The sequence below is a fragment of the Sciurus vulgaris genome, assembly GCF_902686455.1.
Source record: "Sciurus vulgaris genome assembly, chromosome: 11".
Classification (NCBI taxonomy): domain Eukaryota; kingdom Metazoa; phylum Chordata; class Mammalia; order Rodentia; family Sciuridae; genus Sciurus; species Sciurus vulgaris.
In genome coordinates this window covers 11,576,332-11,603,292 of record NC_136472.1, presented here as the reverse complement: position 1 = coordinate 11,603,292, position 26,961 = coordinate 11,576,332, and the positions used below count along the sequence as shown (strand labels likewise).

At 47.4% G+C, this 26,961-nt stretch overlaps 2 protein-coding genes across 3 annotated transcripts; both read right to left on the bottom strand.

Annotated features, from left to right (window-relative positions):
• Positions 1-782: 782 nt before the first annotated feature.
• Positions 783-20,974, bottom strand: GANAB (glucosidase II alpha subunit). Its single transcript, XM_079102249.1, has 25 exons — positions 20,895-20,974; positions 16,649-16,753; positions 16,390-16,498; positions 16,024-16,151; positions 10,278-10,457; positions 9,765-9,830; positions 8,877-8,950; positions 8,621-8,704; positions 8,438-8,534; positions 7,559-7,739; positions 6,887-7,040; positions 6,447-6,682; positions 6,239-6,365; positions 6,053-6,132; positions 5,674-5,817; positions 5,451-5,547; positions 4,711-4,812; positions 4,293-4,536; positions 3,178-3,242; positions 2,917-2,993; positions 2,728-2,802; positions 2,469-2,582; positions 2,235-2,347; positions 1,987-2,087; positions 783-1,875 (listed from the first exon to the last, which is right to left on the bottom strand). The coding sequence occupies exons 1-25, from the start codon at positions 20,930-20,932 to the stop codon at positions 1,766-1,768; spliced, it is 2,901 nt and encodes a 966-aa protein (XP_078958375.1). The 5' UTR covers positions 20,933-20,974; the 3' UTR covers positions 783-1,765.
• A 135-nt stretch (positions 20,975-21,109) lies between these two features.
• On the bottom strand, positions 21,110-26,419 carry INTS5 (integrator complex subunit 5). 2 transcript variants are annotated; one of them, XM_079102134.1, is made up of 2 exons: positions 26,308-26,419; positions 21,110-24,312 (listed from the first exon to the last, which is right to left on the bottom strand). In XM_079102134.1, exons 1-2 carry the CDS (start codon positions 26,385-26,387, stop codon positions 21,333-21,335), a joined length of 3,060 nt encoding a protein of 1,019 aa, XP_078958260.1. In that variant the 5' UTR covers positions 26,388-26,419; the 3' UTR covers positions 21,110-21,332. The 2 variants fall into 2 exon arrangements, with proteins under 2 accessions (XP_078958260.1, XP_078958259.1); XM_079102133.1 differs by lacking the exon at positions 26,308-26,419 and adding an exon at positions 25,893-26,275.
• Between the last annotated feature and the right edge of the window lie 542 nt (positions 26,420-26,961).

Below are 26,961 nucleotides of genomic sequence, written 5' to 3'. Positions count from 1 at the left end.
ACTTACACCTCCATAGTATTTGAGGTTACAGGCTGGATCTTAACAACAGATTTTGTTCTGCAGTGCAAGGGATTGAACTCAGGGTCTTAGGAATGCTAGGCACGTTAGTGCTATACACTGAGTTACATATCCAATGGTCCTCCAACAACAGGAGACTTCTTTTTACTTATTTAGCAGTACTGGGGATTGAATTCAGAGATGCTCTAGCACCAAGCTGCATCCCTAGCCCTTTACGTTTTTTAGGCAAGTTTTCTCTAAATTGCCTAGGCCTTAAATTTGAGATCCTCCTGCCTCAGCCTCCCAAATAGCTGGGATTACAAATGTTGGCCACCACTCCAGGTATGAAAGATCATTTGAAAGTGCTGTTAACTAAAGAGAAAGAATATTTAATGTGAAAACTTCTGACCTTATAACTTCCATCCATGAGACCACATCAGCTCTGATCACCACTTACTAACTAGGCCTATTAAAAGTCAATGGTCTAGGGGCTAGGAAATGGCTCAGTTGGTAAGTGCTTGCTTTGCATGCACAAAGCCCTGGGTTCAATTCCCAGCACCCTCAAAAAGGGGGAAAAAAAAAAAAGGCCAATGGCCTTGCTCAGCTTCACTGTGGAAGTTGTAGTATCTAGCAAGCTGAAAGTTTGTGCTAGCTCATTTTGCTGAAATGATGAGGCTTACACCAAAGCCAGATGAAAAAATCAGGCCCTTGGGCTCCTACAGTATGTGGCTCAGGCCAGAACTAGAATTCAGACACCCAGAAATTATTTATGGTTTATCTCTTTATTGTTTCTCCTTTTATCAAAACCTGTCACAGCTGGGGACCAAGAGGAAGTAAAAAAAATTCCCACAAATATTTCCCCTGGTTCCCCGTTAGTTCTCCCCCAACCCCCTACCCAGGGCCTCCAGCCAACCTTGGGCACACATGATCATCTCCCCCCACCCTCAGCCTTCTCCCAGCAATAAATACAGGTGACGTGATTCAGTGAAATCACAACTGATTTCTCCATTTTGAATGCCCCAAAGGGACCAAAAGGGGGCAAAAGAAGTTTAATGCCCATCCTGTCTTAATTAAGGAGGCATGGAATCATTTTCCCCTCAAGGGACAGGGGAGGTAGAATTGCCCCTGCCAGAACTGCAGCAGCCCTAGAAGGAATCGGAGAGAGGAAAAGATTGGGACGAGAGGGAAAAGGATGTTCTCCAGCAACCTCACTCCTTTGATCCATTCATTCATCCCTTATCAGGGGTGGTCCCAGTGTAGAAGCAGGGCAGAGAAAGGGAAGGGCTGGCAGGGTAGAGCCAGGAGGAAGAAATAAAAGGGAGAGCAGTTTGGTGGGGGAGAAACGGAAGAAGAGGAACCCTAAAGTTCACTGTCCTCATCTTCCAAGAAATGGTATTAACACAGAAGAGGCGTGAATGGAGAGGGTCTGGGGAAATTCAGGGCCCTTAAAGAAGGGAAAAAGAAAGGAAGGCAAGGGCCCTGTGGTCCTCAGGTCTTTGCAAGTGAGTATGCTCCAGGTAGAGCCACAGGATGCTGGAGCGTGGGGATGAAAGGAAAGACTTGGAATCAACAGAGCAGGAAAGGTGAGGAGGTCACAAGAGGAACTGAGAGCCCAAGCACAGTCCTCTCATCCTGTCCAGACGTTAGCAGACTCTGGGTCTTGGGATAAGAACTCTGAAGTCTAGGGAGGGCCAAATTCTAAGGCAGAAGAAAGGGCAACTCTCACCACCGCCACACCCTCCCCTCAACCCAGAACACATCCCGTGGGTTATCGAAGGTGAATACTCCAGTCAGATGACACGCTGACACCAGGCTTGCGTAGTGTCAACACAGAAGTCTCAGGGTCATATTGGAAGGATAGTCGGTTTTCAGGAGATCCTGGAGGAGGAAGAAGAAAAAGTTCCACAGTCAACAGTAAACTGTTTCCCTACAGACATCACCCTCAACCTCACCAGTCTTGCCTCTGCTTCCCCTTTGTCAGCCCCTTACCTTTTGTCTGAAGCACCACAGCTGCTGGCTTTCCAGCCCCCATTATCACCACCCGCTCAACCCAGACTGGTGTCTCAAAGTGGCTTTTGGGGTCTGCTGAGCTGGAGGTGACAAAAACAGGTGGCCATCGGGGACAAATGTCAGAGCAGAGAAAGGAGACCCAAGAAAGTCAGGAGATGAGAAAAGAGCACAGTGAACTGTGAGCATCCCCGAGGTCCTCCCCACCACCCTAGAGGGTACCCAGTTACCTGGAGACAAGTGTGTTGCCAGAGAACGAGAAATGACGCAGGAGGAACTCATGGCGAGTCTGATAGTTAAATGTGTGCCCATCATCAAGAAAGAGATGTCCTTGGGCCGTACCCTGAGCATCAAGTGGGACAGATAAGCACCTCAGCTAAGAGGGACCAAGGGAAACATCCCCAGGTGACTGAGTCCTAGGAAGGCAGGCTGCTGTTGAGGCCACTCTCTGCCTACATACTCACCTGGGGGCTCAGTGCAACAAAGAGAGTGATAGGGTCATCCTTCATACAGTCTGAAGAACGCCGCACACGCATCCATCGAGGCACAATTGTCCCTCCACGCTGGAACACAGGGATCTAGGGCAAAAGCCGTTCTGGTATTAATTCCCCCGACCCTAAAGCACCTTTTACTCTGTTCATCTGTGCTCACAGGTACTGAACCACAAAGAACACCTGGAAACTTACAAGAAGATGGAGCTACCGACTAGGCAGGCATACTCACGCTGCTTAGAGTTACAGGCAGGTAGAGGGTCTGGGGACCATGATGCTTCTGGTAGCTATGAATGTCATACCACACCTGTGGGTAATAGAAGAGGTAAGATATCCGATCACACAACGCACAGGGATGCCCATCATGTTTGCTTCCTTTGGCGTCCACCATCTTTCCCCACCATGTACTTCCATAACTCACCTCCCCTTGCCCAGGTAGGTAGACCTGCACACCATGGGCCCCAGCATCTGATACAGGGTGAACCAGTAATGCATCCCCTAAAACACACCAGAATCAACATGTAACTGAGGGGATCAATTCCCAGGTCACAGAACACCAAAGCACTGCCCCTCTCACTAATAGCCACACTCACTCCTCCCTCCCTGGACCTCTGCAGACACAGGTCCACAAGTGATTCTCAGCCACAGCCCTATCCACCACTCTTGTCTTCCCATTTCTCACCAAGCAGGAACTGATCATCTATGCTGAAGGTGGTCACATCTTGAGGATACTGCACCCACAGGGGCCTAGGAAATAAGCAAGAAAAGAAAAACACCTGCCATTTAACAGAAGTCAGTGATGCTCCCCCAAGAACTGGCACTGACAATAGCACAGGGGTAAGACAGGAGCTTGAGTCAGACAGTGCACTTGGGGTTCAGGCTTCAACTATGCAACCCACCTAGTCTGGTCATTTCCTGCCGACTGTTCTGTATAGCAGCATTCCAGAGGTCTCTAGCACATGTCAGTGAGTCCTCCACAATCAGATCATATTTTCCTTTATAACCTCAACTGTCACCTCTCCCTCTGTTTCCCTACCCAAGCTCATGGGCTTTTTTCTATTCTACAACACAACAAACTCATTTCTACTCTAGATTCTTTTTTTTTTTGGATACTGGTGACTAAACCCAGGGATGCTTTACCACTGAGCCACATTCCTAGCTCTTTTTCACTCTGAGGCTGAGCCAGGGTCTCGCTAAGCTGCTTAGAGCCTCACTAATTGCTGAGGTTGGCCTCTAACTTACATTCTCCTGCCTCAGTCTCTCAAGCCACTAGGATTACAGGCACAGGCTACCACACCACAAATGGCTCCATTTTAGAATTTTTGTACCTGCAGTCTTTTCTGCTTGAAACATTCTTCCTCTAGATCATAAAGTTCTGTCTTACTCAACATTCAAGGCTCATCTTCTCAAAAAGGTGTTTGTGGCCACTCTATCACGTTATCCTGTTTTATTTCTGTCAAAGACCTTGTCATTCTTGGGAATTTTCTTTAGACATTTACTGATATTATTCATTCCCAATAGTCTCCCCTTCACTCTATTTTTGTTTTAAATATTTTTTTAGTTGTCACATCTTTCTTTTTCTTTTTAATTTATTTATATGTGAAGCGAGGATAGAACCTAGGGCCTCATAAGCGCTCTATCACTGATCCACAACTCCAGCCCCTCCCCTTCACTCTTGATCTTTAATCAGATTCCCTCCTTTACAAAGTTCTGATGGGTAGAGAAACAGGCCTAGAGATGCAACCCAGGCCCCTGTCCCCCAGCCACCTCAGCCTACTCTATCCAACAGTGTCTCACCTCATGACAGGAAACCCTTCACGATGGGCCTGATAGAAGAGAGTGTACCAGAAGGGCAGCAAAGAATATCGCTGGCCTAAGGCATCTCGGATTATATCTTGGTGCTGAGATGGCAACAGCCATGGCTCTCTCCGCCCAGTGTCCAAGTGGGCATGAGCCCGGAAGAATGGCTGATAGGCACCCATCTGGTACCAGCGCACAAGTAGCTCTGGCTCTGGATTCTTGAAGAAGCCCCCCACGTCAGCTGAGAGAGGGGAGGGAAGGAGCGGAATGGAAAAAGAAGGTGAAAGAGAGATTTTGTCTGAGGAGTTTCCCAAACATGCTCCATACTCTCAGCTCTCTGCTAATGCCTAGGTCTTATGCCCTCTACTTTGCCCCTCTCCCACCAACCAAGGCCTCAAATTCCTCCCCCTCTTACCCCCACAGAAGGAAAGTCCCACCAGCCCTAGGCTGAGACACATAGGGATAGAGATCTTCAAATGTTCCCACTCTGCAGTGTTGTCCCCTGTCCACACAGCTCCTGAGGAAGACAAGAGGGAGGGAGCTTATACACAACCAAGGGGCTCAGTCTTCTATACAGGTGACCTCTCTGACCTGCCACATCTGCTCTGGCCCCCAGGATCCTCTGAAAATGGCAGAGTCACAAGAACACTTGAACAGGGCTGTGGTTCTATCTCAGTAGTAAAGTTCTTGCCTGACACATGTGAGGCTGGGGTTCAATCCTCAGCACCACATAAAAATAAATAAATAAATGAAGGTATTGTGTTCATCTGCAACTAAAAATATTTTTTTAAAAGAACCAAACAAATAGAGATCGAATCTTCCACTCACTCTGGCTCCCCTCAGAGTGAACAGCTGGGAAGACACAGGGTGTAGCTCCCCAAGAACCAGGCCCAGGCCGGGGGTCCTTCACATTGTTCTGCCATAGCTCTTTTATCCAAGCTTATCTGGTACAAGGGAGTGAACTCAGGAGCACTAACCACTGAACCACATTCTCAGTCCTTTTTATTTTCTGAGACAGGGTCTCAGCAAGTTGCTTAGGGCCTTGATAAATTGCTGAGGCTGGTTTTGAACTTGTGATTCTCCTGCCTCATTCTCCTGAGCCACAGGGATTATAGGTGTGTGCCACTGCACCTGGTTCTTTTCTTCATTTCTTACCAAAGCGCTGGGAGCCAGCGAAGAAAGCCCTGCTCAGGACAAAGGGGCGTTCTATGCCGCCAGAGCGCTGTATTAACCCATTAGCAGTTGCCATGTGCTGGGTGGGGAGAAGAGAGAAGAGGGGAAATGAAAATTAAAGGCATCTGTCATCTGTTGAAGTTGCCTGGTCCTCAGTCTCTGGGCCCTGTCTTCCCTCTTTCCATCAACTCTTTCAGCCCCTTACCACGTAGAAGCCATAGATGTTATGGATGTCCCGGTGCTCCCAGCCCCCATAATGCTGGGCATCCTTTAGCATGGTGACCTCAGGACCATTGAACACAGATGGTTCGTTCATGTCATTCCAGACATAAAGGTTGGGAGCTGAGCCCTGGGAATATAGGCAAAAAAGGTGGACAAAGGGGAGGAAGAAGACAGAGTGTCAGAGCAGAAAGCTCCTGGGAATCTGGAAGGATGTTATTTTTTTTAGGGTCCTCCTAGGATCATCAAGGCCCCCGAATACATTACAGGCAACCAACAAAAGTAGGATTGGCAAGTAGAAAAACCTCAGGGAGACAGGGTGGGGAAAACAGATAAGGACCACAAACAGTTGTGGCCTTTCCTACCTCATAATTGTCAAAGCTGAACATGTTGGCCCACCAGGCCCTCATTGTGGGATTAGTGAAGTCAGGGTAACCAGCTGAGCCTAGGAGAGGGTAAGGGTGGTTATCGATCCCTCAAGGGGCAAAAAAGCCAGTATTCTACATCCCTGGATTCCCAACTGCCTCTCCTTCAGCTCTGGGCCTGCCTACCTGGCCAGCACCAGCCCTCATAGTCAGAGCCATCGCGGGTTTTAACATACAGCCCCTGGTTCCGCAGCTCTTCATGAACTCGGTATCCAGAGTCTACCTTGATGTGGGGGTCCACAATGGCTACCAGCTGGGACAAAGATGATGGTGGTCAGAGATCTTCAGAGCTATCTTACCCTGAGAAGACCAACCAAGGCTACAGTTCCCTTACCTTCCGTCTCTTGGAGGCCAAGTGCTCAAGCATGGTGAGTGGCTGAGGGAAGCGGCTGGGGTCCCAGGTGAAATATCGCTTGCCATCAGCATGTTCAATATCCAGCCAGATGACATCACAGGGCAGGTTGTGATCATCAAAACCCTGATCCACTTCCAGCACATCGGCCTCGTCCCGGTAGTTCCAGCGGCTCTGATGGTAGCCAAGGGAGAAGAGCGGAGGCAATGCCAGGGTTCCTGCAGGTTCATTGAGGGGTGGGAGTCATTACAGGGATCATGCCCAACCTGGGGCCAATGAGGACACTTAGAAACTGAGGAAGATAAAAGCTGGTGGGAGGCTGTAGGGTGCAGGGTTAGAAAATAGGACTTCTGAAAAGTCACAGAATCAACCATCTCAAGAAAACAAGGGCAGAAAAACGACAGTGGGAACGTTACACACACCTGTGAGACTAGCATACTGCCGAAAAATGTCAAAGACTGAGGGTCCGAGCATCAGAAAGACATCAATGATGCCACTCTCTGACATCCAGCGAACATCTGTCTGTGGGGTCTCCCCAGAGCCCTGCAGGTAGTCCAGCATCTTTCCAAACAGGGTCTACAGCAACACCAGACAAAAGCAACAATTTTCTCCGGAGAGTCCTCAGAGCAGGCTCCTAATACCCCACCTTGGTCTTCTGAGAGTAAACGTTGCCTCCTCAGGGAGGCTTTCCTGGACCAACTATCTATCTAAGGCAACACTGCACCCCCACCACCCCACCACGTGACTCAGTGGAAGCACTTAACCACCCCTGAACTCACCTTGCCTTGTTACTAGTTGAATGTCTTTCTCCCTGAGAGAGAGGACATTTTCAAGCTTGTTAAGAACATGTCCCCAGCACCTAGAAAAGTGTCTAACACATATTGTACCAATAACAAGTGGAACCCCTCGGTCCAGAGACAGCAATGACTCTGCCATAAATATGTCATCTGGAAATGACCAGGGAACTCAAGAGGCTGCCCAGAAGGCCCAGGGCCCCTTCTTTCAGTCAGTCCCAACCAGCATCATGCTCCCAACATCCTGTCTCAAGGTCCAACAGACTCCCTCCCTCCTCTCTTCCCTGCCTGCGTTCTCACCTTCCCTGCAGTGTTAGAGGATATATCAACCCAGGTCTCAGCAGCATTGAGCCAGAAGATGCCCAAATCTCGATGAGGGTTGTGTGCAAGAAGCACAGGCACAGACCCATACAGGGCCATGGGGTTATCCAGCTCATACTGGAACACATCCAAGTTGTACAGGCGATATGGCTCCCCACCCCTGGTGGGAGACACACAGACCCGGGCTGAAAACTGGCTGCAGGCCACAGCACATGCAACCCCACCCCACAAACACAGGTGAGAGATGACTACAAGCTCCTCTGGCCTTTCTCAAAGAATTTTCTAAACATCAAAGGTGGTGGCCCAGAGATAGGATATAAACCATGTTTGTCTGGAATATCCAGCGGCATGAACATTTCCCAAAGCCCTGACTTCCTTCCTTCTGCTCCTTCCTCCTCCCACATTTTTTTTTTCTTTGCAGTACTGGGGATTGAACCCTAGGTGACATTCCTAGTCCCCCACCCCATTTTATTTTTTCACTTTTATTGGTGGCAGGATAACTAGGGATTTAACCCAGAAGAAATTTATAACTGAGCTACATCCCCAGTCCTTCTTTTATTTTTTATTTTGAGACAGAGTCTTACTAAGTTGCTTAGGGCTTCACTAAGTTGCTAAGGTTGGCCTTGAACTTGCAGTCCTCTTGTCTCAGACTCCCGAACTGCTGGAATTACAGGTGTACATCACTGTGACTAGCATCCCCAGTTTTTATTTTTTACTTTGAGACAGGGTCTCACTAAGTTGCCCAGGATAGCCTGAAATTTGTCAGCCTCCTGCCTCAGCCTCCCAACTACCTAGGGTTATAGGGGTGAACCAACACGCCTGGCTCCTCCCACATGCACATGCCAACATGGGACTCACTCAGTAACCTTCAGCCTCAGGCTGTCTGCATGCTCAGGGATTCCATATACATGCTCCATGCCTGGCAGAGAGAAGTCCAAACCCACAGATGTGGGGCCTGGAAGAAAAGAAAGGCTGAGTTCTAGAGCTTCTGCTTGGCAAGGACTCCCTACACCCCTGCCCAAGTCTCTCCCAGCCCCTCACCATATGGCTTGCTGTCAGAGTGAGTTTTGAATGTCTCCTCCCAGGCTCCTGGCTCATCTTTCTCTGCCTTCCCCTGGGTCTCCTCTGGCTGTAAGGAGGAAAATGGACCACTACCCATTCATACACCAGCTCTTTCTGACCCCACTTGTTTTCTAAATCCCATCCATGATGGTGAGACTAAGCTCAAGTTTCTTGTGGGCCTTCCCCCTCCAGCCTCCCAGCCAGCCCTATCATCCACCCGCACAGCCACTCCGACTTGCCTCGTCACCATCCCCAGGCGTTTCCTTGGGCTGGGCCCCATCGCCCTCAGCAGGGTCTTTTGATCCTTGCCTGGAAGGTAGGAGAGCTGTCTGCTCCAATCCAGAGGGGGCAGGGACGAGGGGCTAGTGGAAGGAGGGGTAGGGGAATAGAGAGCCAAGGGTCCAAAGGAATGAACTGGAGGAAGGGACTGAATATAAAGCTCGGAGAGGGACCCCAGTGAGTAAGTTTTCGAAGGATGGAGAAGGAACCAAAAAAGGGAAATGAATAAATGCCACCAGGAGGTGTCTTCCACCCATGGGCCCAAATCACCAGCCTCTGCCACCATCCTAGATGAGACAGGTGGGATGATTTAGGGGCCTGTATTCTGCATGTTAGTCTGGGCTCTGCTGCCTCTGCTGAGAGACTGGCCCCAGATGCTCTCAATTCAGCTTAGCTTCCTCTCCTGACACAGGGTTTTGCAAAGGCAAGTGGGTCAGACCACAGCAAGCCTCTCCAGATACAGAGGGACTTGGAAAGGTTCTACCAAAGAATGTTCTCAAGGGCAATTGGAAAGCAGCTCTGCACAAAATCTCAGCTGCATCCCAACTCAAAGTCAGGAACCTCAGCAACAGGAGCATCTCTCCAACCCTTGGCAAAGCAATAAGCTCCCTTCCCTACTACGTTCCTTAAGGACTCCCAGTACTTCTTTCTCCCCAGGGCTCCCAGCCAGGGGAAGAGGGAAAAGGGGCCCAAATACCATATCACAGGGAAAGGGAGCAGGGGCAGCAGGGGTGGGGTGACAGGCAGGGTATGGAAGGTTTGGGGGGCATCTTCCCCAAAGGGTCAGAGTGGAGGGTGGGTAAGGGCAGAGGAACAGATACAGTACCAGTGGCCATGGATTTACCTAGAGAAAAGGTTCTTGATCTTATCCCATATGCTACCGAGCGTGAGACTAACTTTATCCGAGAAACTGGGACAGGAGGAGATGAGTAGGGAAGGGGGAAAGGAGGCACAAAACCAACACAAAAACAGAAACATAAAAGTGAGTTTCAGTCGACAAACTTTCAGAGATGGGGGGAAAAAGAAATCAAAATAAATAAATAAATAGGAAGAAAATAAACTTGGGAAATGTGATGATGTGAGAAGGGGAAGAGGGAGAGGCAGACCCAGGCAGGCGTCCCAGAGGAGGTGCCCAGGGTGCAGCTCAGGGACAAAAGTGACTGGCTCCTGGTCTATACAGGAAATGGAGAAAACTACAACCCAGGTCTGGGTCCTACCCTCCTTGGTAAGTTCTTCCAGCCCCCAGCCCCTACCTGGCTATCCTGCCATCCACTCTCTTCCCAGTGCCAGATCCCACAAAACCCCCTAGGCTCTTTCACAGTAGGAGATTCCCTGCAGTCCCGACCCCTGCACTCACGGGACCCTGCGGGCCCTCTGATGCTCAAACTCCATGAGTCCTCGGGCATTGACACTGAGGAGAAGGCTGCGGTCTTCTAGCAGGTCAAGGCGGAATGGCCGTGCTGTCAAGATGATTTTGTAGGGTCCCTCAGCCACAGTCAGCTCCACACTGTTGTCATCACGGCCAGAGATAGTAAGTCTGGCAAAGAGATCAAAGGGGATATAAGGAATTGCAAAGGAACAACAGAAGTTCTAACACTTCAGAAGAAGAAAGGACCTGCCAAGCGCTACAGGCAGTAGGGTAATAATGCTGGGACAAATTGATATAAGAACTACATAAAGGGCTGGGGATATAGCTCAGTTGCCAGAGTGCTTGCCTTGCAAGCACAAGGCTCTGGGTTCAATCCCCAGCACCGTAAAAAAAAAAAAAAAAAAAAAAGTCACAGAACTACATAAAGAGCCAGATGACAGACTCAAGCATTCTTTTTTTTTTTTTTTTTTTTTTGTGGTGCTGGGGATTGAACCCAGGGCCTTGTGCTTGCGAGGCAAGTACTCTACCAACTGAGCTATATCCCCAGCCCTCAAGCCTTCTTAAAACTTGAAATGTAACAAAGAGGCATGGCAGATCAGTAAGGTGAAAAGAAGAAAAAATCAATTTTCTATATAGGAAAAAAATGATATAACATTTTTTTTTTGTCCTTTAATTTTATTTTGAAACAGGGTCTCATTAAGTTACCTAGGGCCTCACTAAGTTGCTAAGGCTGGCTTTAAACTCCTGCTTCATTCTCCTGAGTTGCTGGCATTATAGGTGTGTGCCACCATGCTCAGCTTAACACATTCTTACCTCGTTCCAGATACAAATATCAACTCTAAAAAGATTATGGATTTTTAAAATAAATTGTTTTTAGTATTGGGGACTGAACCCAAACCCTAGCATACACTAGACAAGTGCTCTACCATTGAGCCATTCCCTCAGTTCTAAGGCTTAAAATTTAATAAGTAAAAGGTTTAGAAGAAAATATAAGCTAAAGTTTTCCTGACCTTGAGGTAGACAGGGATTTCTTTCGTTCTGGGTTTTTTTTTTTTTTTTTTTTCCCTTGAGACAGGGTCTTATGTTGCCCAGGCTGACCTTAAACACCTGGGCTCAAGCAATCCTCCCCTCTCTGTATCTTGAGTAGCTGGGACTACAGGTGGACAATCCTGTGCCTGGCTGAAAGGCATTATTTAAACACAAGGCATAATGTGTTAAATCAGAAGGTAAAGACTGAAAACATCTAAGGACATTAACATTAGGAATTTCTACTTATAAAAAGACACCTAGCCAGGCCCCCAGTGGTGCACGCTTGCATAATCCTAGCAGCCCAGGAGGCTAAGACAAGTGGATCATGAGTTCAAAACCACCTTCAGCAACTTAGTGAGGCCTTAAGCAACTAAGTGAGATCCTGTCTCAAAATAAAAAATAAAAAGGGCTGGGGATGCAACTCAGTGGTAAGTGCCCCTGGGTGCAATTCCTGGCAAATAAATAAATACATAAATAAATAGGAAAGTGGCTCAGTGGTTCAGAACCCCTGGGTTTAATCCCTGACACCAAAACAAACAAAAACAACTCACCTAAATAGTGTATACCTGTATTCCCAGCTATTGGGAGGCTGAGGCAAGAGGATCTCAAATTCAAGGCCAGACTGAGTAACATAGAAAGACCCTCAAAATAAAGCCAAAAAGGGATAAGCATGTACCTCAGTGGTAATGAACTTGACTAGCATGTGTAAGTTTCTGGGCTCATTTCCCAGTACAGCAAACAAAACAAAACAAAAACAAACAAACAAACAAACACCTTTTAGAGTCATCAAGAAAAAGGAAAGTTTAAGAGCTGTCTCAGTCCACAGCAGCCTATGGAGGTATCACAACTAAATGTCACATAGGATCAATGGAAAAGAACATTAGGTAGAAACTAAGAAAATCTAAATACACTATAGACTTTGATTAATAATACGTGACTACCAATTCATTAGGTGTGATAAATGAACCACAATAAAATTAATAACTATTAGGGCAAATAATATGAATAATATTAACAATAATTAGGGCAAACTAAGTACAAGGAATATGGGAGTTCTCATGATAGCCTGGAATTTGTGATCCTTCTACCTTGGCCTCCTGAGTAGCTGTTATGACAGGCATGCACTACCATGCCCAGCTCAAGTCTTTTTGTTTTTGTGGTTCTGGGCATCAAACCCAGGTTTTTGTACATGCTAGGCAAATTCTCAATCACTGAGCTACATTCTCAATCCTCATGTTTTTGGTTTTGGAATTCCCCCCACCCCTGTACTAGGGATTGAACCCAGGGGTGCTTAACCACTGAGCCACATCTCCAGCCCTTCTACCAAAGGCGCTGTACAGACTCAATGCAATTCCAATTAAAATCCCAATGACATTCCTCATAGAAATAGAGAAAGCAATCATGAACTTCATCTGGAAGAACAAGAGACCTCGAATAGCCAAAATAATCCTGAGTAGAAAAAGTAAAACAGGAGATATCACAATACCAGACATTAGCAACAGTAACAAAAATGGCATGGTACTGGCACCAAAATAGGCAGACCAATTATATAGAAGATAGAGAAAATAAAACACATAAATACAGTCACCTCATACTAGAGCCAAAAACATACATGGAGAAAAGGTAGCCTGTTCAACAAATGATGCTGGCAAAACAGGAAATCCATATGCAGTAATATGAAATTAAACCTCTCTCACCCTGCACAAAACTCAAGTCAAAATAGATCACAGACATAGGAATTAGACCAGAGACCTTGCACCTAACAGAAGACAAAATAGGCCCGAATCTTCATCATGTTGGCTTAGGATCAGACTTCCTCAACAAGACTCTCAAAGCACAAGAAATCAAAGCAAGAATCAATAAATGTGATAGACTCAAACTAAAAAGCTAGAATCGGCAAAGGATATAATCAAGAATGTGAAGAGAGCGCCTACAGAGTGAAAGAAAATCTTTTCCACATACACTCCAGATAGCACACATATCTCCAAAATTTATAAAGAACTTACAAAACTTTACACCAAAAATACAAAGAACCCAATCAATAAATGGGCCAAGGAACTGGACACTTTACAGAAAACATACAGGCAATTAATAAATATACGAAAAAGTGTTCAACATCTCTAGTAATTAGAGAAATGCAAATTAAAACAACTCTAAGAGTTCATCTTACTCCAATTAGAATGGCTATTACCAAGAACAAAAACAATAATAGATGTTGGAGTGAATGTGGGGAAAAAGGCACACTCATATATTGCTGGTGGAGTTGCAAATTGATGCAGCCACTCTGGAAAGCAGTGTGGAAAATCCTCAGAAAACTTGGCATGGACCCACCTTTTGACCCAGTTATCCCACTCCTTGGTTTATACCCAAAGGACTTAAAATTAGCATACTACAGTAACACAGCCACATCAGTGTTTATAGCAGCTCAGTTCACAATAGCTAGATTGTGGCATCAACCTAGATGCCCTTCAACAGATGATTGGATAAAGAAACTGTGGTATGTATACACAATGGAATATTATTCAGCTATAAAGAAGAATATTATGGCATTTGCAAATAAATGGATGGAACTGAAGAATATCATGCTAAGTGAAATAAGCCAGTCCCAAAAAACCAAAGGCCAAATGTTTTCCCTGATAAGTGGAGAATGATATATAATGGGGGTGGAGGTGAGGGGAGTGAGAGAAGAATGGGGGAACATTAGATTATGTAGAAGGAAATGAGAGAAGGGGGGGTATGAAAAATGGTGGAATGAGACAAACATCATTACCCTATGTACGTGTATGATTAAACGAATGGTATGAATCTACATTGTGTACAACCACAGACACAAAATCACGTACCCCATTTGTGTACAATGAATCAAAATGCAGTCTGTAAAAACTTTTTAAAAATAAATATTTTATTTAGAGACAGGGTCTTGCTAAGTTGCTGAGGCTGGCTTTGAACTTGAAATCCTCCTGCTTCAGCCTCCTAAGGTGCTAGGATTACAGACATGCACTACTGCGCCTGGTGTTAAGTTGTTTTTTTGACACCTTTAGAAAAGTAAAAAGATAAGGTATAACTTAGGAAAAGATAGCTATAACACATGAAGGACAAAGAGTATTAAGATTAATGAATTTGGGGCTGGGGTTGTGGTTCAGTGTATAGTGCTTGTCTAGCATGGGTTCGATCCATAGGACCACATAAAAAGAAAATAAAGGCTGTGTTCACCTACAACTAAAAAAAAATTTAAAAAAAGATTAATGAATTCTATAAACTAATAATGACAAATAACAAAAGAATGGGCAAAAGTTGTAAACTATCATCTCAGAGTATTAAATAAGAATGACAAACATATGAAGAAATGAACAATTTCACTAATGAACTAGGAAAGCCAACCAAGTCAAGACCATTACATGATACACTTTTATACACCTATTTTATTGATGAAAATTAAGTCCATTCCTACTAAGTGTTGGAGAGGATGTAGATCAATGAGGCCACTTACAAATTGTTGGTGGAACTGAAAATTGGTAAACAAACCACTTTGGCTTTATCTTTGGAAGTTGATCATCTCCAAATTCTACAACTGCAGTTCCTCTCCTGATCTATAAATTAAAGAGAAACTCCTGCCAAGGACAACAGGAGATATATACAAGAATGTTCATGCCCATACTTTGGACAGTAAAACAATAGAAACAGCCTAAATACCTATTAACATAGAGAAGGATAAAAAAACCTGATTATATTCATATAGCACAATATAGCAGTAAAAATGAACCATGTAAAATTAAAGTTATGTGAAAAAAGGTAATCTCAGAAAAGCACATCTCAAAACCTCTGAGATATTTCTCTATAAAGCTCAAAATCAAAACCACATAATTTACTGCTGAGGCATATATACGTACGTTATGTATACACTGATAAAACCATAAGTACAAAATCAAGGGAATAATAAACTTCAGAATCATCATCACCTTTGGGAGAGTTAGCAGTACAGAATCTGACTAAGTTGGGTGGAGAGTTTATACAGATTATAAGCTGGAGGATTTATTATAGTATTTTCTAAATGAAGAACTCACAAAGAAAATCATACATGGAACAATGATAACTGTACATTATGACTCAAGAAACTGAGTAATACTATTCTGAATAACTGAGGAAAAGAAAAGGAAAAGGAAGGAAGTGGGGGAAGTAGTGGGGAGGAAGGAGGGACAGACCAATGAACGAACCAGGGAAATAGCACATTACGAGAGTAAGATCTGTGCTTTGTTTATTTCTTTTTGTGACACCAGACCTAGCCCAGGCCAGTCACAGAAGAGGGAGCAATATCTATTTGCTGAATAAATAAAGATAACGAGTAAAAGAGAGCAGGGGGCAGTGGTACACGCCTGTAATTCCAGATACTTGGAAGGCTGAGGCAGAAGGACCATAAGTTTGAAGCCAGCCTCCAAAATAAGTGAGATTCTGTATCAAAATAAAATAAAATAAAATTGAAAGGGCTAGGAATGTAGCTCAGTGATGGAGTACCTCTGGGCTCAATCCCCAGTATTGAAAGGAAAAAAAAAGTGTGAAAATAAGTAATTTAAATGGGCCATAAAAACAACAAGTTGGGTTAGGAATGTACTCAGTGATGTAGCACTTCCCTAGCATACACCAGGTCCTAGGTTTCATCCCCAGCACTACAAACAAAAAGGGCAGATGTTTCTCAGGAAGAATTTACCTGGCTGTGGGAGGATCAGCCACCAAAACATCTGGCACCCGGTATCGGGGCCGCCGGGGTTCCAGCTCATCAATCCTGATCCGAGTCATGTTCTTTTGAAGCCCTTGGAGCTCCAGCACCAGCAATACCTGTGGGGACAGAGGTTTGGTCTGGAGAAGGGGGAGGACTACAGTGTGCAAAGTCCTCAGGACCCAGGCCCTCCTGAGAAGCTTCCTCCTTTGAGCACTTTGCCTGAGGGACCTGAGATTAGATTTCTGCACCAAGTAAAACCCAAGATTAGGCTGGCACAAGAAGTCCACTACAAGTTTCCCCTTCCCAAATTACCCAATAGCCATTTCCCCACAAATCTTCCTTGTCTCGCCTGACCTTGGTGACCTCGTGGATCAGATGGACTGTAAGGTCATCAGGACCAAGCTGCAGAGTGTCCAGCAAGGCACGGTAAGGAGAGAGGCCTGGCCGTATACTTCGTTGCCGCCTGCCAAATGCAATGGTTGGGAAGTAAGGTGGGAGGGCACCCCAATGTTCTAGGTACCTGTATCACCTACAGTGTCCTTAGGCTACTCATGTGTCATACACACTTCTCACATTACACTGCCTTCCATCTACCCTCCCAGAAATAACATACTTGCAGAAGGAACTCTCTTCGCAGGTCTTAAAGTTGCTTCTATCCACAGCAAAGGTAATCCCCAGGCAGACTCCTAAACATGCAAGTGCTAAACTTGCCCAAGACCTAAGGAGGAAAAGGATAAAGAGGGAATAATCAACATGGCAGTCAGGAATGGCCCCACCTTCCTGTCATAGTTTTAGAAAGACAGCTTAGGAAAGACGGGAGGATAGTCACAGTAAATAGGAAAGAAGGCAGAGTGGACACAGGGTGTGAAGGGTCAGGCCTGAGGAGTTGGCACACTAACACCTTGCCTTCAAAAGGCAGAGGAGGAGCTGAGGAAGCAATTCGGTGGTACAGTGCTTCCCTAGCATGCACAGGACACTGGGTTCAATCTCCTGCACAACAAACAAACAAACAAACAAACAAACAATGCGGAGAAAGTGGACAGAGCATCTTTGGCCTTAAGAAGCCCTGTTATTGTCTCTGGTTACATCAGCCTCTCCTGGAAAGAAGCAGTAACAGCCAATCCCAGAGGAAATAGTGATAAGGAGTGTGGATTTAGAAAAACAAAGCAAGCTATGCCTTTCATGGGCAAGGCATCAGGTGGACCTACAGAATCAAAAAATGGAAAATGAGGGCTGTGGATATGCCTTAGAAGTAAAAGCATTTGCCTAGCATGTGCAAGGCCCTGGGTTCATTTCCCAGTGCTCCTCAACACACACACACACACACAGGGGAAAAAAAGTAAACATAATAAAAAATTTTTTAAAAAAGAAGAAATAAGGTTAAAAATATCCTCTTAGCTAGACTGCTGGTCACGATTCCTAGTGTCCTAACTTCTCTAGCACCCTAGGCATTCTGTTCCTCTAATCTCTACTTCTGCATCTTTAAAACAGATGATGGGCTAAGAGTAGGGGTGTTCACCTGTAATCCCAGCCACTCAGGAGCCTGAAGCAGGAGGATCCCTCAGCAACTTAGGAAGGCCCTAGGGGATATAGTGAGACCCTGTCTCCAAATAATAAATAAAAAGGACTGGGGGTATAGCTCAGTGGTAAAGCACCTCTGGGTTCAATCCCCAGTACTCCAAAAATTCAAAAAACAAATTGTCACTATAGCTACCTAAGGCTTAAAAGAACAATAGGTAAAAACAGTATCAAGTCTTAATGCACTCTCAGGGCCTGGTTACTTTATATCCCTAGCTTTCAACTCAGCCTGTAGCTTTTAAAGTATCAAAGTCTGGTCTCATCCTCAGAGATTGTTATTCAAATGTTTGAAGTGGGGACTGAGCATCAGTTTATTTTCCAAATTCCATACAGGACCTAAGTTTTGCTTTTTTCTTTTTGTTTTTTTTTTTCCAATGCTGGAGATTGAACCCGGGGCCTTGTGCATGCCAGGCAAGCATTCTACCATCTGAGCTATATTCCCAGCTCATGGACCTAAGTTTTATGAAACCTGCCTCCCTCTCCAACTTCATCCTTTTTCAGTCTCCCTTATTACACTTTACTCTGAGCTACAGTGCAGTTCTCCAAAAACATAGCAAGCTCCTTTCTGCACTAGGCACAGAGGTTAGAAGAAAAATATGATGGGAGGGAAAAGAATTATGAAGTATGTACCCTCCCTTCCTCTAGTCAGTACATCTGAATAGTTTTGTTTGCTTGTTTGTATTAGAACTGAGAATTGAACCCAGGAACGCTTTACCACTGAGCTACATCCTCAGCTCTTTTTATTTTTTGTTTACTTATTTAATTTTTTTAGCTAGGGTCTCACTAAGTTGTTTAGGGCCTCACTAAGTTGCTGAGATTGGCCTTCAACTTTTTTTTTTTTTTTTTGTAGATGGACATAATACCTTTTTTTTTTTTATTGTAAACAAATGGGATATAATACCTTTATTTTATTCACTTATTTTTTTATATGGTGCTGAGGATCGAACCCAGTGCATCACATGTGCTAAGCAAGCACTCTACGCTGAGCTACAACCCCAGCCCTGGCCTTGAACTTTCGATCCTCCTACCTCAGCGTTCCCAGTCACCAGGAGTACAAGCACAAGCCACCACACCTATCTGGGCATGTTTTTGTAAAAGCTCCCTGGCTGATGTGGTGGTATGCTCCTATAGTCCCCAGATATCAGACTGAACCCAGTTCTGCCTGACTCTGGGGCCCATGTACTTCAACATAATGTACTACACAACACACTGATCACAGGCAGGATATACTATCTCACTGAAGGCCTGTCTTATTAAAGACTATCACCCCAAGGTTTCCAATATGCTTAACAAAGGACAAGGGACTAGTAGGTTTATTTAAACAAGTTAGTTTGAAGGATATATTCATCTATTCAGAGTAAACAGGGACTCTCAAATTTTAGTGTGTTAAGAAACACCTGCAGTGCTTATTAAATGAAGATTATCAAACTTCGGACATGTGCATTTTTATTTTTATATTTTTTGTGGGGATCAAACCCAGGGCTTCGGACATGCCAGGCAAGCACTCTAACACCAAACTACATCCCCATACCCCACCATGTGCATTTTAAACGTGCTTCCCCAGCTACCCCCAGTACTGAGGATTAAACCCAGCGGTACTCTACCACTGAACTAACTGTCCAGTCCTTTTTATTTTGAGACAGGGAGTAACTAAGTTGCCCACCTGACCTCAAACTTGCGGTCCTCCTGCCTCAGCCTCCTGAGTATTAAAGATGCTTTTCTGATGACTCTGACGTGAGTAGTCCAGGAGCACACTCTGAGAACTGTTCCAGAGAGGGCAGGGTGAGGCAGAAGGACACAGGTTTCTTCTAAGCAATATAACTTTGCAATCTATAATAGCATAACTAAAGGCAGGACCTACTATGCACATTGTAGGTAACATAAACCTCAGTATCTGCTTGGAAGCTAAAGGCAAAGAAAATTATCAGAGGACTAGAGATGTAGATCAGTGATACAGCACTTGCCTAGCATGTGAGAGGCCCTGAGTTTGTTCCCCAGCATAGCAAAATTTTTAAAAAAGAAAGAAAAAGACAAGAAAATTACCAGAATGTAGATTACAAAACATAATAAGCTCTCTAGAGCCAGAATTTCAAGAGAAATACTCTAACCAGGCCTGTCAGAAAACTGAGGAAAATGCTAGGCACTGGTTGAATAGGCCAAGTAGGAATAATTACAAGAAAAACAAGAAATGCTACCAGAAAACTCAACAGCAAGGCATGCAGCCCATGTCCTGAGGGGTGACTACCACAAGGCACCTTAGCAGCCCAAAGCAGCAGTCATCAGTTCAGCGAGTTACATACTCTCTGGAGCCCAATCTAGAGCCCCATTTTCCAGTCTATGTGATTGATCTGGAGAGATGCCATGGGGATAAGATTTCTAAAGGACCTCTCACTATGACCTGTTGGAAGGCCAGGAGAATTCAGGGATGTCGTGGACACCTCAAACAAGAGGCGTTCACAAGCCAAAGTCAGGAATGACCTGCAGGGCAATTTGCACCTGCTACTTCAAATCACAGTTTATGATCCACCCTTTCTTCACTACTGCGGACGGGCAGTACAGCCTCTCCCATCTCACTACATCCGTTAGGTTCTGGTAAACACTTTGTGGCGCTGATGTGTTTAGAACTTTTTGCTTCTTCTTTTTGATATTGTAAACTCCACAGAGCGGACCAAACCATTCGATTACAAGTTGTGTTTGAGCAACATTATCCAAGCAGATTGTGAACTTACTGGATCCTGCCCCAGCCGTGCCCAGTAACCGTGGACAGGAATTAGCCAGGGCCGGTGCCCACGTGAAAACAAGACAACGGCAGGGCTGGGAGTAGGAGGGACAAAACGGGTAGCACAGGATGTGCTGCTGGCCACGGTGCTTCCAGCCTGGCTGAGGGGCAACAGTAGGGCAACAGGCTGCTTTCCCCGAAGCCGGACTGCTCCTCCCCTCATCCCACCTTCCCCGACAGCCCTGCGCACTGCAGGAAGGAGGCGGCGGCGCTGACCCAGCCGAGCCGCCAGAGCAGAACGACGGCTGCGAGCGGCCAAGGCCAGAGCGCACAGCTGCGACCTTTTTGAGCGGCAGGGCGAGAGCCAAGAGCCCCAGAAACAAGGGCCGCCAACGACGCGAAGATCTACCGCGGAGGAGATGGAGGAGCCTGAGGCCGCCTCTAGAGGGACAAAGGGCTGCCGCGAAGCCAGGGGTGGTAAGAAGACAAACAGAAAAGAGCAATATCGGGCTTGGGGTATTTAGGGGCGTCCGGACGTGCCGCCGGGTTCCCGGCTCCTCACCGCCTCCTACGCGCCGCCACTGCCGCCACAGCCGCCATCTTGTGCCGGGTTTGCTCTTTGACCCCGAATTTCCCCACCCCCTGCGCACGTTGAGCCACGTATCACAGTGCCCGCCCCTTCCGGCTTTTTGATTGGCCCGACAGGAGCATAGCCAACCCCGATTTCATTGGCAGAGATCACGCTCAATGCGGGGGCGGGGCTTGAGGTCAGGGACAGGGGCGTCCAGAGTTACTGTCCGATTTTGCCCGCTCTTGTATCAGACAGAAGCACCGTTTGTCTCAACTCGCCAAATTTTATTTAGAAAAGATGGTAAGATAGGAAAAAAGCGACAGCGCTCAGTAGACCAAGGACTTAAAAGAGAAACCTCCACCTTTCTGTAGCACCTTAGGCTCTTCTCCCATTGCTCAATTTCCCTCAACTTTTGGAGCAGGAAAAAGGTCATGTCCCCTGCCTAAGTAGGGTAGATGGTGAAGGTGCCTGGAAACGGCCAGAGAAAAGGCCCAGGCGATCGATGTTGCGGTGGAGGACACTGTGCAGCACAGTCAGATGCGGTCCTCCCTCACCCCCACCCTCTCTGGAGAAGTCCCGGATGAAGCGGCCTCGCTCCGACTGGAAGATGAACTTCTGGGGCAAAGGCCCATGCTCTCGGAGAAAGCCCCAGACACTAAGCAGCAGCAAACGCACTTCAAAAGGTGCCAGTTGTCTAAATACCTCATGCATATTACCCAGGGCTGGTGGGAGGAGACATCCTTCAGCCATGACAGCCACCAGGGTGCAGGATGCCTCCAGGTGCCAGGGTGAATGGGCTGTATCGGGGTGCCTAGAAGCTTCCCAATGGCCCAAGAGAGCAGCCAGCAGCCCCCGCAGCAGCACCGAGCAGTAGCACAGGGCTGGTGGAGCAGCTGCTACCAGCTTTAACAGCTCAAAGAGCAGGGGCTGTTCCCGAAAGCGCCGGCCAATGCGGAGATCCCGCTCCACAGTGGCCCGGGCATGATCCTCTGGAGGCCAGGCCAGCTCAGCACCAGCTGCGTCAGGACAAACACTTTCCACCAAGGTCACTGCAACTGCTTTGGCTGCCTCTGGGCTCAGAGTGGGAGCCCCCCAACAACCCCCATAATCAGTGCCCCCTGGGGCACTGCAGCAGTGTACCAGGAGACTGAGGAGGCTCTGGGTGTTATAGATCACCTCCTGCTGATTTCGCGACTGAACAAACTTGGGTGGTTTTAAGCCACGGCCAATGACTCCAGCATGGAAAACTGACCAGATCCCTCCAGGACCTGGCACAGCTGCAGTGTGCCGACGGTTAGTGTCCAACAGGGAGGCAGAAGCCAATGGAGCTGACGTAACTGAGATAGTCTCATTGTCTCCATCTATTTCCCCTCCAAAAAGTTCTGTATTGCCTCGATGTAAGGCTCCCTCAACTAGCAGCTGCAAGACAGCCTTGAGCCCAGCTGGGGAGGTCTGAGACAGGCGGGTGAGAAGCTGAGAGGCTGAGGCCACACCTGGAGGGCCATGCAACCTCAGAGAGGCAAAGAAGCGGTGCACCCCAGCCCTCACCAGTCCTAGGAGTTGGGAGGGGGACAGGGCTTCCAGAGGAAAAGGACAAATAGCCAGAAGGGAGGCAGCAGCTTCAGCTACTTCCTCTTCAGGATGTAGCAGGAGAGGAGCTAGATCAGACAGATGGGCTGAGGCAGACTCCCCAAATCGAGCCCCTAGGGCTGCAGGGCCCTCACCACCCTGCTGTTCCCACCCCACTAGCAGTGCCAAGTTGCGCAGGAACCGGGCTGTGAAGGGAGGCTGTAAAATCCCTGCATGTACCCGAGCCAGGCAGCTTCGGAAAGCCAGGGGCAGGAGGCCAGAAAGACTGACCACTAGCCCTGCATATAACTGGGTGGCCAAACTCAACTCTTCAGGGCTTCGGGCTCGGCTCAGTAGATGACCCAAGGCTTCAGGTCCACAGCTAGGCCGGGTATAGACAGACAGCAGACCTAGGAGCTGGTGCTGCCAGAGGAAGCGCTTCCGTTCCAGCCGTAATGTCTCTCCACACAGCTCTCCAACATGGTTTCTCAGCGCATCTAGAAAGGGCACTGGCCGGGGGGGTGGGGGTGGGCCCAGCACCCCTTCCCCAAGAGACCCTCCTCGATGATGAACCAGTTTTTGCAGGTGCAGTAGCAGAAGTTGGATCAGCCGGTCACAAGCCTCACGTACAGTGTCTGGCACAGCCAGGCCCTGGGTGGTAATCACTGAAGCAGGCATAGCTGTGTCTACCAGGAACTGCAGCAGGCGGTAGGCACCTGCCCCAGAGGCCTGGCTCACCAGATGCACAGCTAGGTTCAGCATGTTGTCCAGCTCCTCTCGGGGGAATCCCTGCAGGTGTTGCTGCAGCTGGCTCAGCACAGTTGGGGGCTTGAGGCAGTCCACCAGCTCTCCAGAGACTGTGCCCAGCAAAGCTGGTGACATGACTGCCAGCTGCAGAAGGAAGGGAACTGTGGCCTGAAGTGATGGGTCCCCACTCCGGCCCCCAGTACCCCCTGCCAGGCTATCATGAAACATTCGCAGAAGCTCTCGTCGAATGCTGTCTCCATGGCGGGAGGCCAGGTGCCCTAGGATGCCTACAACTGAGGCAATCTTGGGTACCCGTTTCTCCCCAGGAATAGCAGGAGATCCAGGGAAAGGGTCTGTAGAGGGGGTTTGAGAAGAGCTTCCACCACTACCACCAGCTCCACCTCCAGCCCCGCCGTGAACGCAGAAGTCCTTAAGGCCACAGGAGAGAACTCGGGAGATAATGGTGCCAGGAAAAGAGGAGCCAATATGTGCTACAACCCAGTCAAAGTGTGGGGAATGCTGGACAGAAGTATCCAGCAAAGCATCCACACACGCATCTGGGCAGCTACCAATGAGAGCAGAGAGGCACTGCACATAGATGTCCATTAATGTACGGGTGGCCCTACACCCCATCCACAGCTGCAGCAATTCGTTGAGAGAGCCAGTAGCATGGGGCACACGCTGATGCTGGCCTGAATATGTGCTGCTCAATTGTCCCATGAGGTCAATGGACCATGCACTAATCACAGGTGCCCAGGCCTTTGGGTTGGCCCGAATAAATTCAGACAGCACCTGTTGTACTTCCTGCACCACATCCTCTAGACCAGGTCCCCCAGAAGGGACATGGGAGGATGGAGGTGGACGGAGGTGAGGTGGACCAGACACAGGGCTTTCATCTAGAGCAGCCAAATGGGCTCTGACACTCTCATCAAAAACACCTCTTAAGTGGTCAAGCACAGCAGCACGAGCAGGTGGCAAAGACCGGAGCAGGAGAAGACCACAGCGAGCATGTTCCCGGGCTGAGAGTTGGTGGCCCAGAATGGGATCTACGCCAGTCAGAAAAGCCTTGATTTCCTGTGACAGCTCCTGAGCACTATAAGGAAGCAAAAGGAGTGTTGGGTGATGTTAGACAAACATTATTCCCACTGTGAATTTCCGTTTCTATGTAAAATAAAGATAACTGTACCTAAGAGGTTTTTAAAAAAAACTTTTTGTTTGGTCAATGGACCTTTATATATTTTTATGTGGGGCTGAGAATTGAACCGAGTGCCTCACACATGCTAGACAAGCACTCTGCCACTGAGCTACTTATGTACCACACCTGGCTCACACTAATCACTCAGTAAATGCTTTTTTTCCACCATGACAAAAACTTGTTTTTTTCCCAGTACTGGGGAATTAGCCCAGGGTTGCTCAACCACTGAACTATACCCCTCAGCCATTTTTATTTTTAGATTCTCACTAAGTTGCAGAGGCTGAATGCATCCAGCCTCAATAATTCATAAAATGGCCATATACCTTTTTTTTTTTTTGGTGGGGGGGTGCTGGGGACTGAACCCAGAACCTTGCACATGCTAAGCATGTGCACTGCCACTGAGCTACTTTCTAGCCAGGCCAGGTGCTCTTTTAAAAAGTATCTGGCACCTATTATTTCAGTCCTGACAACAGTTCAATAAGGTAGGACTATTATGGTCTCATTTTTCAGGTAAGAAAATCAAGTTCAAGCAATTAGACTATATGTTCCAAAAGGACAGAAACCATTTCTGTGCTCTTCAGCACGGAATCCCCTTTCATTAAGGTGCCTATGTATAGGAAATACTCAAAAAATATTTGTTGAATTCAGTATATTTTGTGTTACTATAACATTTGCTTTAAAAGTATCTTTCCAAGATAGGTGTGGTGGTACATGCGTGTGATCACAGCAACTTGGAAGGCTAAGGCAAGAGGATCACCAGTTCCATACCAGCCTCAGCAACTTAGTGAGACCCTCAGGAATTTAGAGACAGCTTATCTCAAAAAAAAAAAAAAAAAAAAAAAAAAAAAAAAATTAAAAATTAAAAATCTGGGCACTCTGGTGCACCCCTGTAATCTCAGCAGCTGGGGGGGCTGAGGCAGGAGAATTGCAAGTTTAAAGGCAGCCTCAGCAATTTAGTGAGACCTAAGCAACTTAGTGAGACTGTCTGTAAATAAAATGTAAAAAAGATCTGGGGGGGAAAAAAGGTCTAGGGATGTGGCTCAGTAGTTAAGCGCCCCTGGGTTCAATCCCTATTTAAAAACAAACAAAAACAAATCTTCCCAGTTTTAATGCACCTCCCCCATCTCAAGCACTCTGGAATCTAAATGAGAAAAAAACTGTAAGCCCTTTACTAAGGGCTCTCCCTCTAAACACCTGTTTCTTCCCATGTAAGCAAGAATCCTAACCACTCACCACCAAATCAACAAACACTATCTACCCAGCACCCTAAATGTGCCTGGGAATCAAGGTGTCCCAGAGCCCAGGGTAATGCCTTTCAACCCCTCCCCTTCTGAAACATATGGGTTCCGTCCTGGAGATTCAGAAGGCAGTGTGAAGACAGAAGGCAAAATTCCCTTCCTCTTATCGCTTTTGCTGTCAAACACAGGATCTAGAGGGTCGGGAGCAGCGGGGCAGGGTGGGTAGGAATAGGCTCTTACTGGGCCATTCTTCTCGGGTTCCAACAAAAACAAAAACCACCGAAGGTGAAGGGAATGTGCAAGGGAACGGCTAGCGGTAGCATTCAGAGGGTTTCTGGGCCTGGGTTCTCAGGGACTCTCCATGAAGTCAGGGCCCTGGTCTCTACGGGTCCCACGAGTTCTGATATCCCCGACTCTGCCAGGGTCTGGGGTAGCTAGGCAGAGGGGTCTAGGGAGAGGCAGGGCCGAGGTCTCGGTAGGGCGGGCAGTAGAGCCCAGACTTTTGGTGACACAGTCCCTGAGTTCTGGGAGGACGCGACCAGGAATCTCTGAGAACCCTGACGCGAGTTCTCGAGGTAGGATCCGGGTTTCGCCGAGAACGCTAGGGAGCCGCGCGGAGCCACGCGAGGGGGGAGATACCAGGGGCTCTGACTACCTGAGAGGCGCGGGACCGTGGGTGGCGGGGGCAGGCCCGGGAGGCCCAGGGGCCCCGGGAGGGTCGCACAACGCGGACATCCCGCAGCCCTACCCAGGCCCGACGCGGGAGCGGCAGAGTAGGCGGCGCATGCGCGCTGACGGGAAACACGAAAGAAACCCGCGACGAGGCCTCTCGGGAAAACTAATCCGGCTGTATCTGCGACCCCAGTACATTGGTTCCGCACCGCATCCGTGGTAGCGGGAAGCTGACTCCCCTCTTCGCAATCATTTTTTTCAAAGGGCTATCGACCCAACAAAGCTAACCGTGGCCATTCACGGTGGGATTTATTTTTCCTGAAGCCAAACATACAAATGTACAACTTTCGAGCTTTTAAAAAATGAAGCACCCGCCGGGCGCAGTGGCACATTCCTATGAAATCCCAGCGGCTTGGGAGACTGAAGCAGGAGGATCATCGAGTTCAAAGCCAGCCTCAGCCACAGTGAGGCGCCAAGCAACTCAGTGAGACCCTGTCTCTAAATAAAATACAAAATAGGACTGGGAATGTGGGTCAATGGTCGAGTGACCCTGAGTTCAGTCTCTGGTTACCGCCACCCTCCCAAATGCAGCACCAAGCCTTAGGATGTAACTCAGCAGTACAGTGCTTGCCTTAGC